The sequence below is a fragment of the Syngnathus typhle genome, linkage group LG12 (assembly GCF_033458585.1).
Source record: "Syngnathus typhle isolate RoL2023-S1 ecotype Sweden linkage group LG12, RoL_Styp_1.0, whole genome shotgun sequence".
NCBI lineage: Eukaryota > Metazoa > Chordata > Actinopteri > Syngnathiformes > Syngnathidae > Syngnathus > Syngnathus typhle.
This window is the reverse complement of record NC_083749.1, coordinates 6,502,270-6,519,466: the sequence shown is the minus strand read 5'-3', so window position 1 is coordinate 6,519,466 and position 17,197 is coordinate 6,502,270. Positions and strand designations below refer to the sequence as shown.

Genomic DNA, 17,197 nt, shown 5'->3' with positions numbered 1-17,197 from the left:
ATTTTGGCGTCTGGCATTTTGGTTCAAAGTGACCATTTTAAGGTCATTATTGAGATGTCCTTCAAAGAAAAAGTTTCATGACTCAACATAAAACACAAAATGTTAAAAGTGGTAAATCAGGATTGTCCATTTCCTGTCATGACTGCATATCTCAAGTTTTCAACAATCAACAAAAGCACGTTTTATTCCATGTTTATTGCATTTCTATGAATTAGAACAAGCTGCCCATGGGTAGCAGGTAGACCCCCCCCCCATGAGGTTCATGTGAGTAGCCTGCGATCCAGTTCTAAAAGTAGCCCAAGGATAAAGATAAAAATTCAACAACCAAAAGCATTCACACTGAATCCATAAATAACAACATACAATATGTCCTCTGCTCTCTATTTCACATTCAACAGTGTTTCCACCAATAAATTAATTAACCAGTTCATTAATTTAATGAACACACACGCTTGGAAACATCACAAAAGTAAAAAAGAAAAGTCAGTGTATAAGACAAGTTCAAGACCACAAATCAAGTCCAAGTGTTTCCTGGTGTTAAGACTTGGCCTTCAAAGTGGGCCCAAATATTTTCTTTTTGGATCCTGTTGAAGGCTGTGCTTTGCTTCTGGGAGTGCAAGCTGTTTTTTTGGCCACTTTGGGTTGCAGGGAGGTCAGGCCAAGGATCTCGCAGTACGCGTTGCACTGGTGCAGAACTTTGAACTGCTCGATGAACGAAGTGGCGCAGTTGCCCTTGAAGCCCTTGTAGCTGCAAATCAAGTCAGGAAATTCTCTGTTAATATCCCTCAGATTTTTAAAAAGTCTTTTAGATGTTTTACACTTACCCTTTCTTGCAGGTGGCTATTCCAACATCAGTGAGTTTCATTCCGACCCCTACAAAACATTTACTATTATTGGACTATTTTCTCAAATGCTTTTACCCACGTGATGTACTTTTTTCCCACCTTGCATGTCAGTAACAAGCAGGTTTCCATCTGTCCGTTGGTAAACCCAATGCTGGAAGGTGCAACACTTGCGTCCGGCTTCCGAGTCCCGCCTCAACAGATTGATCTCTTTTCCATCCTTCACTGAATACTTGACAAAGTCGCCTATCAGCTCCTCCTCAAGCGTGGCGTAGGGGATGTCGCTGGACGGCCGGTGAACCAGGTAGATGGGAATGATCCTGTGTGAAGAGAAGGAAAAGACAGATTTAGTGTTGACTCGCCGGCATTAAAGCATAAACTGCGGCCTAGACTTTAAGCGGCCCCTGATTTATTTACAAAATGAAAATGGAGCTGCCCTCGACCCTCGTGAGGAGAAGAAGTTCAGAAAATGGTTGGATGGATGGAAAATGAAGCTGAGCTATTAAAACATGTAATACCAATTCTGGCCACAAGACGGCAGTAGTTTCTCATTTGCGCCTCCAACTCCGTAACTATAATTGCGAAGAAGAATGTGCCGCGAACTCTCCATTCGACAACACCGATCTCAAAATACACAAACAACGGTAGAATTCTGTTTCTTCATCGCGTTGACAGTTCGTTTAATGACTACGAGTGTTAAATACATTCGAGTCCTCCAGAAAAATAAATATATTCAAGGCTTAATAGTGTTATAAACGCCTAAGGTTGCTTAATTGGACGAGCGGATTCCCACTAACTTTTCACACAGGTAAGTGAGCCAGACTTAATTTGGGGATGTGAAATACATACGAAAAAACTTTAGTTGTATAATGTGAAAATATTGTAGGTTTTGTGACAAATATGTACAAAATGAGGTCTTTTGGTTAATGTTGGTTTGCTGTTCATGTTTGGATGGGAATACAGTACGCCATTTATGCGAGAGCCCTTTCAGTGCGGGACAGTATATGGTTATTTTTTGTAATTTAGCAGTTGTATACCCATGAAAAAAAAGTTCGTATTACAAATGGCATTTTTGTCATAAATGTGATTAGAAAGTGTGACCCCCTTCGTTGCCCATCCAACTTTGACAACATTGGATTGAACATTTAGGTACAATACATTTGCATTTAATCTGTAAGAATAAAACCAAACTTGGAGTGGTACAGTGTTTATGTACAGTCACTGATGTGCTATACATTTTAGCTGAATCATTACAGTATTTATTGCCCCTATATTAAGTGTTAAGTTAATGTTAAACTATAAAATGTTTTACATTGGCTTGCAATAATATTAAAGAGAGTATAGAATAGACTTTTTTGGAAATAAAGCTTCCACCTCATTTTGAATGAGCAGTCCTACGACGCCACTCCATTTTAACACAGTGGTAATAGGAGAGCCAATACTTATTCAAAGTGGTACTAGGTGTAAGAAGACGTATCTGACTTCACGTTTTGTCATTTGGAATGTTTAAATCATCTCCACTTCCATCCATAATGTAACACTGTTGCGATAAATTTATAGTAGATGTAAAAATGATCAACCCATGGTGCCGTGGGCTGGTTCTAGTCGGAAATTTGATGGGTTGTTACTTACTCCGGGACTTCTCCGAAGGCGGCGATGGACTGGGCGATGTCGGTGTACTCTTTGATGTACTCTCGAGCCGTGTTCTGAACGTGACACTCCTGCATGACACATTAGCACATGCTAATAATAGAATGATTGTGAAGCCAAGCATCATATCACATATTGGACTTTAATGTGGCATGTGACATGATTTATATATTGCAGAAGCATCGACTACAGTGACAGCTATTTGTAACATAAGTGGCTGCGGAAAATGTTCTGTATGTATCACACTTAAAACGAAGGCCAACGCACGTAACGAAATAAAGTACTGTACTGGATGTGCCAGACAATTATGATACTTAATGTAATAACAAATACTATTAAAATTGATATTTAACAAACAGAAGTCAAATTTTAGACAAAAAACTCACTGTAAAAAAAATACAAATACGCATTTTTGAGTCAGAACTATATTAAAAAATATTTAATTCGATTTACATGTGTTTATTGAGTTGCTAAAGTATTCAATGACTACATTTAATTTGAAGTGCTCAGTGTGCTGCTTACTTCAACAGCCAAAGTGTAATTCCTTTGAACCAGCTCGTCATTGTTCTTGGTCCCGTAGCTGATGGAGTTGTGCACCTTCAGCACGCATGAGGGTCCTGCCAGCAGGAGGGGCGCCCCATCGCTGCGCAGCCTGGTGCGAAACGCCCGCCGGTGCATGCCCTCCCCAAAGTGGGCTTTCTCTGTGACGATGCTCATGGACTGATTCTCGCTGAAGTACTGCTCAGAAAGGAAGTGGTCTTTGAAGAGCAGCTGGGAACACTGGACGTCCTCCACCTCTGAGCCCACATCAACGGCGACGGCTGGAGAAAAGAAGAACGGTAAGAAAGGAGGAGTATAGGGAATTTTCAAACAGTCTATGGTAACTCACGTGTGATGTTTGGCGGCGGAGGGATTACAATCTCACGGAGCACTGTGAAGAAGTGAAAGTCAATTGAAAATTCTAGTTAAATGTTTTTACAGATTTACCTCAATGGGCAGTGTTTCCAAACCAAAAGAGCATTTACTTTGTGAAATTAAACTCATATTTTAAAGGCACCACGCTATACAGAAATGATGATTTTATGTCAATCTACTCACCAAATATACTCATAAATAACCGTTGCCTGCCAGGACTTCTTCTGTTGTATAAATGATAATTGGTGGACAAACAGTTTGAATTTACTTGCTGCCTCCTGGTGGAAGAGTATTTAACTGTAAATGAACAATGATACCTCATTTTTCACAACTAAATTATATTTATAGGAGCAATTAAGATTCATTTGAATAATTTCCCAGCCTAGTGGTTTGGAATCACTGTCCCAAGGTCTTGCGAGTCCTAACCTTCATAAGTGAGCACGTAGTCGAGCGTGGCGGAGCCTTGCGAACTGCTAAGACAGCACTGGTACTTGCCCAGGTCTTTGTGGGAGGCGTTGGGGATGGTCAAGGATGCACGACTGGCATCCCCTGCACTTCAGAGACAAATATGACATCACAAAGGGAGAATTTCAATTCCAGTGCCCATCAGGTTGACTTTTGCATTGGGCTTAGTGGTGGTAAACTTTACTCTCATAATTCAACATTATCTGTATTATCTTATGCAGCCCATTTAAGCAGCAGACATGTTGTCGTTTTCAATTTTCAAATTATTCTGCAGCCCGTTTAGGCATGAAACATTACTTTTGTGCTTTTTTTTTTTTCTACCTTTGTTAAAATGTTCAACAGAAAAATATATTTCTGTGTTAGTGGTCACATAAACTCAACATTTGATTTGATCATGTGACAAACATCGTAAGTGTAATATTCTGGAAAAATCACACCTGAATATTAACTCAAACAATTGATCTTCCTTGGCAGAGGTAAACAAGTTCAACTACCTTCGCTTGACTTCCGCAAGGACAGCACCTTCTCGCTTCCAAGTGATGGTGTGCTCGCCCGAGATGGCACCAAACTGACACCACAGACTCAGACTTTGTGGTTCGGCGCTCATGGACGCCGGCTGGATAGGTTGTGTTACCTTCGGCTCTGTAAGTCAGAATTTCATTTATTTTTTTAATGGTCCCACATCAAACATTTCTGTTGTTTTTAAGCACAATCTGAACCACTAAAAAGTATATTTTACTTTCTGTTACAATTTCTTGTGCAATCCAAGCAGAAAACAATGCATTAATGAGTTTTGTAATTAGTTTTTGGTTAGAAATTCCACCAGTAAATTCCACTTTTGTTATTTAGCCTGAATGACAACATTAGTGCCACACCCTCTTTCCAACATTTACAGGACAGGGGGTCCTTGGTTTACGACGGTCGAGGTACGACACGCGTCTCATATATTTAAAGCGTTTTTTTTTACCTAAGCGGTAAGCGTGAGCATCATAAAGGTAAGATTCGTTACGCGTGCGGGAACTAGTTGCTGCGCGCGGCGGAAGAATACACCGCGAGAGAGGCTGTGGACCGAAGAAGACACAATTTTTTGACTGTTGCGTCGTCTCTCTCTTGCAACGCCACTTCCAGTGTTCAAGCCAACCACAGGAATAAAGGTAAGGAATTGTTTTGTCGTTTTTCACTACTGAACTGTCTCATTTTATCACTGTTCCGACTTACACCGAAATTCAGTTTACGTCGCTGCGTAGGAACGGATCGATGTCGTAAACCGAGGACCCCCTGTATATCGGACGCTTTTGGTTACTGCTGCAGCCTAATTGCAACAACAAACCCTTTAATTATATTTTACATGTATGTTTACAGCCAGATTGAAATTATTGCTGGCTGTTTGGGCACAAAATGTGACATGAACAACCCCTTTAATTTCAAACTAGGGGAGATCATTTATTTAAGTTATCTAGCAGTGAATGACTATTGAACCATTTATGCTGATCAGAGCAGCACATTATGGTTACAAACCTTGGACATGTATTTTCTTAAAAATCCCACAGCAGTTTTTTTGAAAGCATATTTAACTTAATATGTATATGCAATGTTTTTTCTATTGATCATTTTGTGATAATTTTATGGTGTAAATTGAAATGTATCCCAGTCTTACCTTCCTTGTGTGTACTTATGGTGTGTTTGACCACCTCGCTGGATGCTTTCTTGCTTGGCGCTTTGACATCCATCTTCTGTCTCTCAGCCACCTTCACCGGAACAGAAACACTCGCCTTTGAGTCCAAAAGCTTTGCAAATTTATCCTTGGACAGGCGACGCTTTTTAAAGAGATCATCATTAGCCGGTTCACGGATATTTTTGTGTTCTGCGTTTTGGTGAATGTGTTCTCCCCGGGAGGGTTTCGAAACTTCTAGGTGCTTATTATCCCTTCCGTCCTTGTGTGATTTGCCGTGTTCGGTGCTCATCTTGGCCTCGAACATTTCAATCCGTCCTTTAGCACTCTTCGCTTTTGCGTGAAGCTCCGTCTCGACCGGAGGCTCTGCTGCAGTCTTCGCCCCGCTCGCATTGTGGTGGTGTTTCTTTTTCTTCTTGCTGTGCGACTTGGCAGTGTCGGCAACCAACGTCTTCTCTTCAACAAGCTGACAACTTGAATTTCCAAGGGTTTCTTTTGGTCTGCCGATTGTGAGGTGAGCTGAGTTCTCCTCTTTCTTGGGAGCAGTAGTGCTCTGATGATGGACGGTGGATTTGTCCTTCTTGCAGCGGTGTTTGCCCTCGCTCTTATGGGCCGTCTTTCCTGATGCCCCATGATTCGGTTTTGATTTAGCCGCAGCGTCTTGGTTGCTTACTTTTGCTGTGTTGGAAACATACGACTCATCGAGAACGGTGTGGTTCTTCTCCGGGATAACTGTCATGTTGGAAAGTTCTTTATAGAGTCCGTGAACCTCCTCGTCTGTCGCCGCCTCGTGGCACAGCGGCCATAGAGTCCACGTTCGAGCATGGGCATTATTGAAAGTCCTCAATTGATGTCCTTCCAAACTACTCCTGCGATACTCCAGGGCAGACCTGACCTCAAGAGGAGCAACGGGCAGAATAAAGTTGGGACACCCACCCTGGCTTGCTCCACCGGGGTCTGTCAGAGTGTCAGGTGCCGCATGCCCGCCACCATTAAACACTGGCACATGCGGGTTCATTGCGTCTTCCTCAGAAGCTCCGAGTCCATTACAGTCAATATCTGTTGAATCGGTGATCGAATCTTTGCACTGATTGGGTGGAGGGTCGGGCTGGGAGACGCTGTGATCCTCTGTCACCTTAAACCACCCATCTCCTGACAACTGGAAATAACAAAGTAAATGGTATGATTAGTTGAGAACAATATGGTGATCCCTCTCCTCGTGTGTTAAATTCTTCTGTCGCCTGTTTAATCTCCCACCCCAACGGCTCAAATATGGACAACTGTTTTCCCAATGATGCACTGTACAACTTATGACAGTTCCAAACTAACTGAGACTGAAGATCCAGGGACAGATTTGATATTTTTCTCAAACCTAATGAAAACTGGTCACGTACCTTCCCGTTGATCCACAAAGATACTGACCCACACACAAGACCGTGCGTTTAAATCCAAGCCCGTCGGCCATGTGTGCTGCAAACAAGTAACTCTAGTCTACAGCGCACTGACCGACAACCAATGCGGGACCCCTTCTTGGTCCTCGCCTTTCAGAGGGGCATGTGACGGTTGTTTGGGAAAAGGGGAGTTGTGTTAAAATCGACAGCTGTGCTCAACTCCACCTTCCTCACTCACCAGAGATGCATGCTATTATCATGCTTGTCCTGGGCTATTATTAGGCTCTTCTCATGCCCTTCCCTCATTTTCTTTCACCTGTTACTCCCGCACAACATAAGCCAAAACGAGGCATCCTGCCAAACCTTGGCGCTCGATCTTGGCAAGGGAGGGTGAAAATATTTGGATAGCTATTTTACATTGTGTTCACCTCCGTGACCATGGTGAGATGAGAACGTTTGCCCTTATGACTGCCGGTTAAATGCCACTGTACGGCACTTTGTGTTCATCTGTGCGTCTAATTTTATTAGTGTGTCTACGACGTGATTACTTCCCATTACACGTTAGTGTGTGCAGGATTATGATTATATTGCTAAACAATTCAAACAATCAGGGGTGTTGCATTGGATAATGAAGATGAAGTGTACTTAATTCCTTGGCTGGTGATTGAATTCAAAATTGATCTTAAGTCGTCCTACCTGTTCAGTTTTCAGCTCAGCAGGTTGTTCAGGCTCATCTACGTCCTCTACTATCTTCAGTACGATCTTGTCTTCTGTCCCTGAAAACTGGATGAATTGAGGAAGGTCCGTTTCCTCAATCGGAGTCCATGCAGGGATGAGGCTGTTCAAGCCACAGCCAAGTGGAACCAGCGATTGGTTCTCGTGTGCAAAGTTGTTTACGGCAGGTTCCTTTGGTTTAAATTGATTGTCAGTTGTTGACTTTTCAAGAGATTGGACATCATCTCTAATTTCTGGTTGGAAAGTGAAGCATTCCTGGATGGATTGCTCTTGGATGGTTTCTCCCATTGGCTTATCCTGGACTCCCATCCTTCCGTCTGTCTCGTTATTGGGCTTAATGTCGGCTAGCGCTTCAGTCAAGGCGTCTATCTCGGCTCCTATCTCTGAGAAAGCGGTCGTGAGCTCCTGCCTTGGTGTGCCGATGACGTTCCAGTCAGAGAGTGCGCTGGCCCAGCTCTCCACTGAGGACCACCTCTCCACTGGCGGCCTCCAACCCTTGTTGTCATCTCTGCCCCACCCAATCCCGTCACTGCTGTAACCCGACCCCCAAATATCTTCCAAAGATAAGTCGCTGGAAGCGCAAGTCGGTAAAACATCCGTCTTATCCAGATACTGGCAGGCATCCACCCACAACTCAATAGGACTGACGCTCCTCGGTGTTCGCGGAGTGATCCGGGTGACCTCAGCAGGTGGCTTTAGCCCTGACTCAGACTCTGCCGTCACCCAGTCTTTATACGTGGTGGGACTGTGTGTCCCGCTCTTGGCTGAATCACAGCACACAATGGGAGAGGCGTCATGATTATTATCAAATAGTCTGTTCTGCGGCGCAGCTGCACTCAGGACAAAGTCCCGAGTCTCATTTTCAAAGATGTACAAGTCCGACATGAAGCCTGTGGCTGAGTCAGTGTCCGAGCTGTCTGACAACGACCTCTGATAGTCGGTCTGACGGCGCTTGGAACTGAGGCCAGAGGCGCTGGAACTCTCCAGAGTTGGCGACTCCATCCTGAATAGGTTTCTTGTATCTGGTATGTGAATGGGTTCAGTGCAAATCTCAGAAACATGCGAGATAAGCCCCCCAGGTAGGTAGGGTAGCGGGGGTTCTGATTGGTCCAAAAGAGAAAAATAGCCAGAATCCTGACTAATTTGAGACTCAGGCATCACAGTCGGTGACTGTCTTTGTTCGTCTGCGGCGATCAGCGTCAGATCCATCGATCCAGCTGGTTTTCACACCTCCTACATTGCCGTCTGCCTCCTCCTGCATGGAAATGCATGGCAAGATGAAAAAACAACTTTTTCTCACAAAAAATGAATAGCCAAGATTCTAGGCAGTTTAGCTAACCAATAATATACCATCCTGCCCTTAAAAAATAAATGTAACCAGAATTTCGAAATGCCATCATACTATTTCTGTATAATACATTTCCAATAGTAGTGCACTTTAGAAAACCCACAATATTAAGTTGTAGAATTTCATTTTGATTGAAATTATTGATTCTTATTTTAACCCCTCAATAGTCAACAATATCACTTTATATAAAAACAGTTGTGCCAGGTGCCCTTCAATTTGATAAAATTTGGTCAAATGGTTCTGCACTTCTCCGCTACAAGCCTACATGTGAGTGTTTTGTAGCTGTAGGTGGCGATATGATGTGTTCAAAGTGGCTCTGTTGATTTACACGCGTGCTCGAAGGATTTATTGGTGGCAAGGAGGCTGGAAAAATACCAGCCCATCTTCACCCATGGCCTGCATTTGTCACATACTCTGTGAAGGGCACCTCGCTTCAAGCATGTTGCTACATAACAACAACAAACTAACATGCAAGAGCTTAAAGGGACACATTGTTTAATAAGCCCTCATCGCAATTTGCACTATTTAGTCCTGGGCCCTATGCAAGCTTTTATGTCTATATACACCTCCAAAAAGGAGAAAATGTCTTTACATCCCAACTCAAACATAAGTGGGTCAATCATAAGCAATATTGTTATTGACTGATAAATGCTGAATTCCTTTCCTTTTTGCACAGCTGTACTTCACCAAAAATCAGAATAGTTCTTTCAAGATAAGGCGTGATCTTTGTTTAGTTATTTACTTAGTATGTATTAATATTTGTTGTTGTCCTTGTACTTTGTAATTATTATTATATTAAGTTGTAATCATAGATTATTTTTTAAAAAAATCCAGACAAACTCAAACAAAGGAAAAAAACTTTGTTTTTCTTTTATTATAGTTAGTAGGATCTGAAAGGAACATTTTTATACATTTGAGCCATTTAAACAAATTGAATTCAGATAAAATCCATTCCATTTGTTTGGGGGAAATAATTGAGATATTTGTTGATGCACCCACATTATTTATATAAATATTGATATACATATTGTATCGAAGTCATGCAGTATTGCACACCGCTACAAACTACACGAGAAAGTTTCCAGAGATGACATTTAAGCAGCGAGTGATTATGATGGAAAGTCCATCAATCAATCATAAAAGCTTGTGCAACAATTTAAATCCTCTGTCAGCCAAAATACCCCGTGGGCCATTTTGGAAGCAACAAGCCTGTGGAGTGGTTTCAAGGCTAATAAAAACAAATAGGCCGCAAAGTACGTACCTCTCCCATAGACGGTCTTGACGATTTAAAGCTGTGATGCACCACTTGAGGGTGAACTTTCCTTCAAATGTGAGAGGAGGGGGACGGGGCTATTTTTAGGTGGCCCCCCACCATCACGGACTCTTTGCGTGTGCAAAGTTACCTGATAGTGCGGATATGTGCCGATCCTCGACAGTTAAGAGGCTTATCTATATTTACAGTTATGGCCTATTTGCTGGCGTCAACCAAAGTGCTTGTGACGTACTGTTTTGATTGGCCACCAAGAAAACGGGGGTGAAAAAAGACGTAGCCGATTTGTACTTTATAGAAGTGTGGAGCATGTGCCGATGAAGTATACAGTTGTGCATGTATGATTGTTCCTGTCTACCTACCGAACCAATCTTTTTGAGTTTGAGCTTATGCATACAGGCAAGTCCCAAATTAATTGCACAACTTTAGTGTAATACCACATTATGCCACTGCATGCCTGACAGCACTGTGCTCCCCTCGAAGAGTTGCAGCATTTAATAATAAGCATTAACTGGCAGAGAAGGCATTTTCATTGTCCCCACTAAACTCAGAAAACGTCATATTTTCTGAGGGATTATTGTATTATTATGACTAGCAGTAGTTTGGAGTTGTTACCGTAAAATCTATGTTAATATCATTAGCCAGTCTACGATGTTGCACTGTGTATGTTATCTAGTGGACTTTAGTACTGCAGCGTTAAATCAAAATACATGGTATTATTCAACACTTTTGTACAGCCTGGAGATTTGAAGAAGACAGGTGATTGTTGTCACAAAGCCAGTACTTTCCAGAAATTCCTGCATCTCCTTCAGTGTCTCAGCATCCTCGCTTGTATTTGATTATTTTTCTTTTATTTTCAATCCAAAAATAAATTGATGCAGTTTGAGTTTGACGAATTAGAAGTTTCAACACACTAAAATATGATGAACAAGTTGACAAGTCAATATATATTAAAAAGATGTATGTTTCTCTTGTGGAATATGATGCATTCTAGGTACGTGTATAGAAACAGTAGTGGTGGCTGGCAACTGTATGAATGGAAATGTGGACCCAAAATAGAAGCTACTAAAAGTATTGTAACGGCACTCGTACGGACATGTTACACCTTGTGCGCTATGTTGTTGTGGCGTGTTGGATTGGACTCATGCAATCAATGAGACAGAGTGACCAAGTGTCCTCTTACAACAGCATGATGTATTTTTATACATTGTTGTTACACAGCCTGCCGTCTGCCCTCCTTGCCCAGGCTCAGGGGGCCCAGGAGTGGGGAGCCGGTGATGCTGCACATGTCCAACATGTGCGTCAGTGCTTTGTTTTTGTTGTTGTGACGCTGCGTGGGAGAGTCAGCTGAATGGAATATGAAAGTAGTCATGTTATTAGAAAATTTAACATCTTGCTGTAACGAGGATATTCTTATGAGCAAATTTATTTTTTACAAGGATAAAGTCATAAACATGGGACGAAACCTATTTAAACCGAATTAATGAATGAATTAATTACAACTAATCATAATTTTATAGTGCCATCCACACACAAAAAAAAATGATTGTGGTAATATTCAGAGAAAAAAGTAATTGTATTATAGGAATGCTGTCAAAAGTCTCTCAAATCCTTAATATTACGGAGGAAATATATATTTATTTTAAAATGTGCCGTAACGGTTAATCGGGTTGCATAATCCTTTTTAGAAACCAACCAAAACACGCATGCACAGACTAATGTGGCATTCTTATTCACAATATGACAGAAATATTCAGAGCTTACAAGATGACATATCACAGTTGGTTTTTGATTAATGGTTTTCGTCAGTGTTGTACTGGGCCAGCTTTACGATTCCAGTTGAGGAGAACATAGGGTTTCTCAACCAGGACTGTTAAGACCACGCTCATCCCGAGTGTGAGCACCACGTTGCCGAGGAACAGGTACATCTAAGAAAGACCACAGAAATCCAGAGATACACTACAGTACGACCATTCAAGTCACTCACACAGCAGACAGTACGAAAAAGCCAAGTTCTCACAAAGTTGACATCTGTGTAGTGGATGGGCGTCTCCTGTAGTCCAATGTAGACCAGGATGAAGACGGGATGGATCAGGTAGCAGGCGAAACTGATGTTGGCCAGAGGACCCCACAAAGGCAATGACAAGAGGCTATTGATAAACCCTGCAGGAGAGAAATGTTGATGACGCATGATCAAGCGGATATCATATTTATTCAACCCAATCTGAAAATTAACTCATCTAAGAAAGATAGAAAGAAATTAAAAACTTACTCTGATGAAAACTCCAAAACCATTATAACCCCAGTGAATCAAACGCCTGCCTTTACCTCCATAGCCTTCCTCACAGGCCAGGATGATCCAGGCAATCGCGAGGGCCCACATTGGCCTGTGCAGTCCCTGGTAGATCGCATGTGGTACAGAAGGGTGCTCTGGGATCCCCTGGAGGGCGTAGGCCAATCCTATCAATGCCGCCAAAACTGACAGACAACAGAACCAACCCAACACCGCCTGCCACTAGAGCAACAACACGAGACAAGCATTTGAATGTGATGGCAGAGACAGTGACACTAATTTGAGTTTGGGTTGTGGACGACAAATCCTACCTTATGCTTTAAGACTTGGCTTTTTTTAGTTGTTAGGTATATTCCAGTTAAGATTCCTATTAAAAATGGTGCATATCTGGTGTGAGGCTTCACATAATAATACAAGACATAATTCTCTGATGTCCTGGAAAATAAATGCAATCTTATGAGAATAAAATCATAATGTTACAAGAAAAAGTCATACGTTAGTTATCATTTGAGAAGGTAAATTTTGAGTCGATTATGGTCTTACAGCGTAGATGGCTGGAAGACGGGCAGCTGTAGAAGTGCCGTGACGATTGAACTCGCTAACATGGTCAGCAACACAAGGCCTCCTGCCACGGCTGCAAAAACACCTCTATTCCTGGCAGAAGACACAGAATTAGTGCTGTTTTGATCTTTTGAATTATGCAGTAAAATGTTTGGACATACAATCTGAAGAGATAGACCAGTATGGGAGTGGTGGCATAACACTGGAAGTCCAAAGAGAGGTACCACGTCCAAGGAACACACTGCGGAGAGGTCAAATTCTCTTAAACGACTATTTCAAGATACAAAAATAATACCGGTCATCCTTCAAAGGTACTGGTAGACCTTACTATCTCATGGACTGGGAGCAGATTACTAATCAGCAACAAGTTGCCCCACCAGTAAGTCTTACAATCCATCAAGTTGTCTATGAATGGAAACCAGTAAGGACCCCAGTGCACCACAGAGATAAGGCCAACGGTGAAACACATCACGAAGATATGCAGCGGCTGGATCCTGTCACGAAAAAAGACAGTTCACTTGTTCTGTTTCCATGATGACTTCCCATCACGGCACCGAGAGCTAACCTTTTGAACCTCCTGAAGAGGTAAACCATCACGAGACCAAAACTCAGCTTGTCTTCTGCTCTTTGGATAGAGCCAAGAAGAGACCTGGCGCTAAGTAGACCCCTGAAAGACAAAAAATGCTTACGGAATCAAATCAATTTCTTTTTGGTGTGTGTTCATTCAAGACTCCTGGGTTGTCGAACGAATCTCACTCAGATTTCTCAACTGCCATTGTCAAGTCACGTCAGATTTCTAAATCTCCAAGCAATTAGCAAGTAGGAACTCTGACCTTTCCTAGTCTAAGATCATAATTTCTGACTTCTCAGTGTCCTGGAATGCAGCTTTAGTCTCACCCTAGCAAGAGGAAGGTGTCCACGGCCATAAAAACTGGTCCACTGAGAGAAAACACATACAGAGGGCTTCTTTCTACGGTTTTCTTCCAGTCTTTGTAGTTGTCTGTGAATGATATAGTCATTTATGTGACCACATTGGACCTACACATCTCACAAGGCAAGGTTTAGCTAAGTAGTACCGAGGTTGTTTATCACGGGGAACTGTGCAGAATGTCCGCACATGATCCATAACAGGCTCAGAATGCGGATGCCATTCAAGGAAGAGTAGCCGCCTTCGGGGAAACCTGAGGAGCTGCTGAAGATACCCCTGCTGGTCGTCTGAAGGGAGAAGGCCTGTAGGCACTGATATATGCAGCTTTTGGGAAAACATGAAGATCCAGCTCTGATATCGTCTGTGGGAGACATGACCCAGTAAGGTAGCAGGTAGCAGGTAGCACTACATAGTTCACTATGCCAAAGTCAGCTAATCAACTTCCATCAATTATCCTTTGGTCTGCAGTAGCCTGAGCAGAGAGAGCCAGACTTCCTTGCTTCTATCCACTAGATTTCAGTTCATCCCAGAATTCCCAGGCCATTAGGAGATCTTGTCTCTTCAATGTGTCTGAGGTCTGACCTGACAATTTCACCAGGGATGCAAATGAGATATTGCATTTTGTGGTCACAAAAGTAGTTTTACTACCGCAAGGCTATTTGTTGGCTGTTAAAAACAGCAACGTTACAACCATGCTATGAAGAAATATAGTTTAGCTGAACCTTGTGACCAGTTTGGATAGTGGATGGATAGTAATGTCACTACTTTTCATCCTAGTCATAACGCAATGCTAGCCTAAGGTTTTTGGACAGTACAGTACATTCTACTTACTATATGCCTCTGTTGTGCTACCATTTACTTCGCTACCCAAAGAACCATTGGTCTCCAGGGTCCCGTACTGGTTGAGGCCCGTGTTTAAACAGGCGGACTCTGTAGTTGGCATCACCGCCTGGTTCTGCTGCCACCTCGCTGTTGCTGAGAACAGCGTGGCGGCAAGGGGAATCGCTAGCATTGCACAACATATAAACCTGGGATAGAAAGGAGGTTCGGTTAAGGTGAAGGATGAGGGTGAATATATGATGCGGTCCTCTTACAGGCATGCGACATCCGATGCATCAGGGGCAACAGTGTCCGACAAGCAGTGAGTCATAAACATCTCCTGAGTGGACTCATTAACCAGAATAGAAGGTAATGGAGGTACAAGGGATATGTGTCCCATCTTAAATGTATCTGTTAAAACATGAATACATGCATTATTCTTAGGAACACAGAACACAGTGGCTTTAAATTAACTGACCGTACAGCACCAATGTTTCTACTTCCTCTTCATCACAAGAGTCTGGGACACAGATACCCACAAAATACTGAATGGTTCCCTGTGAGTAAAATACAAAAAAGTAAAATAATTCAATCAAGATGATATTTTAGTCACTGTAGTTTCCATCATTTGGCCTTACCTGCTTGAGGAACACTTGGCAGTACTGTCCTGAGAAGGAAGGACTGTGGGCAGAGTGACACTGCTGCAGCAGGCCAGGCCGGTTGGCATTACCTCCTTCAACATTGCTAGCCTGTTTCCCAAAGGCATCATACACTGCAATTAAAAATATATACATGTCATTACATTACATTAGATTACTTTTTATATTTTAAACAGACTTCAACTTGGGAGAGTGGCCATCTATCTCATCTTCCCATTAAAACAAACTGGTCGCCCCCTGATGGCCCTCAGAGGAACTGCAGATTAAATGAATTTGTGGCTTTTGTTTCAGACCTAGTAGTTAACATTGATGTCAAAATATTCATCCCACTACAAAAGATTTTTTACTATAACTATTTATACCTATAACATATTCCTTAATAACATTAATTTAACAAGACTTAAATAAACCAAGCATTCTTACCACTCAAGAATGGAAACTGCCAGTTTTTGACATTTGACATTTGCGTACTACAGAGTTAGTCTATGTAAAAATCTTGTTTGGCTCTTATGAAAAAAAATATATATATGGTCAACGTGTCAAGAATCATTGGTTGCACATCATATTTCAATATTTTTCAATTATTTGAACATTTTTTTAAAATGACTAAGAGTAAATGTGTTTCTTTTGTTACATCAATATTGTGAAATGCCCCCCAAAACATTTTAAATTAACAAATGTGTTTTTTTTCCCCCCCAAACTGAGGGTTTTGGCCCAAAAAGGCCCCTTGGTCAATTTGTATTGCGACCCTTATTTTAAAAACATTATGCTACCAAGCACTTTAATTAATTGTCAATCAAGAAGACAATTTCTGAAACATATAGACAGTACATGACAGTACAATTTGGGTTAAAAATTAAATTGCTAAAAGTTAATTGAAATATCCACCACTTACTGAGAACAGCATATTCCTTAGGTTTGTCCTGGTTTATTTCCCATAGGAAAGTATTGGTGTCCATTGTGCATTTTTCGGACACGGTCAACGACCGTGTTGTCTTTATGAGTATACTTAAACCTGCTAGAAGAAACAAGCTCATCCAACCAAGGGCCATGATAAAAGTGCCTTCATCTTTTTACAGGAGTGGCTTTTTAAAAGAATGAGGGGCGGGCGACATTTAAAAACTACCTTGATAGCTGTGACGTCAACACCTGATTTCCCATGTCAGGTGTAAAGTATTCAGTTGCACGGGATGTTAACAAAAAAGATCCACAGTGTCACTGCGTCACTGCAGGATCAACGCAATTAGCACCTTCATGAACACGCTTAATTTCCTCGGCATTTCCACTCTGTCTTAGTAGAAGTGCCAGTGATTTATTTTTAATTAGCAACATTTTCCCCTAAGTAACCACATTTGATAACTTAAGACTTAAATCAATGTAATTTCAACTAATTCAGTGATTTTTACCACTGCGTTACCTTAAGTTAGTAATTATTTCAACCCTTTAAATAAAACATCAATAATAGCGACAATGATAATGATAATCATAATCATAGTATATCTGATGCATTATTGGCTACTAGAGGGCAGTCTTGTTCAAAACACCCACTCAGCCTCGTTGTACTTTTCACGTTTTCCTTTTTTAAAATGGTAATTGAGAGACAGTAACGTCTACTGTCTTGTTAGAAGTAGACATCATCTTTTGCCTTG

The 17,197-nt window shown here is 41.7% G+C and overlaps 2 protein-coding genes across 3 annotated transcripts; both read right to left on the bottom strand.

The window, feature by feature from the left end:
• Positions 1-414: 414 nt before the first annotated feature.
• Positions 415-10,351, bottom strand: alpk2 (alpha-kinase 2). 2 transcript variants are annotated; one of them, XM_061293944.1, is made up of 11 exons: positions 10,280-10,351; positions 7,632-8,925; positions 5,530-6,703; positions 4,367-4,514; positions 3,834-3,961; positions 3,382-3,423; positions 3,015-3,313; positions 2,475-2,563; positions 945-1,162; positions 825-873; positions 415-748 (listed from the first exon to the last, which is right to left on the bottom strand). In XM_061293944.1, the coding sequence occupies exons 2-11, from the start codon at positions 8,877-8,879 to the stop codon at positions 538-540; spliced, it is 3,606 nt and encodes a 1,201-aa protein (XP_061149928.1). In that variant the 5' UTR covers positions 8,880-8,925; positions 10,280-10,351; the 3' UTR covers positions 415-537. The 2 variants fall into 2 exon arrangements, with proteins under 2 accessions (XP_061149928.1, XP_061149930.1); XM_061293946.1 differs by lacking the exons at positions 7,632-8,925; positions 10,280-10,351 and adding an exon at positions 6,939-7,157.
• A 1,159-nt stretch (positions 10,352-11,510) lies between these two features.
• On the bottom strand, positions 11,511-16,600 carry oacyl (O-acyltransferase like). The gene is made up of 16 exons (XM_061293826.1): positions 16,444-16,600; positions 15,528-15,661; positions 15,368-15,446; positions 15,165-15,300; positions 14,923-15,098; positions 14,219-14,431; positions 14,040-14,142; positions 13,708-13,809; positions 13,471-13,636; positions 13,304-13,383; positions 13,125-13,235; positions 12,893-13,016; positions 12,617-12,803; positions 12,309-12,451; positions 12,053-12,216; positions 11,511-11,635 (listed from the first exon to the last, which is right to left on the bottom strand). Exons 1-15 carry the CDS (start codon positions 16,598-16,600, stop codon positions 12,094-12,096), a joined length of 2,034 nt encoding a protein of 677 aa, XP_061149810.1. The 3' UTR covers positions 11,511-11,635; positions 12,053-12,093.
• Positions 16,601-17,197: the final 597 nt, after the last annotated feature.

Excerpts from the sequence above, each read along its gene's own strand:
- alpk2 (XM_061293944.1), bottom strand. The coding sequence starts at position 8,879 with ATGGATCTGACGCTGATCGCCGCAGACGAACAAAGACAGTCACCGACT. Across the intron at positions 3,424-3,833 it reads CTACGTGCTCACTTATGAAG|TGCTCCGTGAGATTGTAATC; the intron begins GTTAGGACTCGC and ends ACTTCTTCACAG. Across the intron at positions 1,163-2,474 it reads GCCTTCGGAGAAGTCCCGGA|GATCATTCCCATCTACCTGG; the intron begins GTAAGTAACAAC and ends CTCTTCACACAG.
- oacyl (XM_061293826.1), bottom strand. The coding sequence starts at position 16,600 with ATGGCCCTTGGTTGGATGAGCTTGTTTCTTCTAGCAGGTTTAAGTATA. Across the intron at positions 13,236-13,303 it reads CTGGTCTATCTCTTCAGATT|GAATAGAGGTGTTTTTGCAG; the intron begins GTATGTCCAAAC and ends GTCTTCTGCCAG. Across the intron at positions 12,804-12,892 it reads GCCAAGTCTTAAAGCATAAG|TGGCAGGCGGTGTTGGGTTG; the intron begins GTAGGATTTGTC and ends TTGTTGCTCTAG.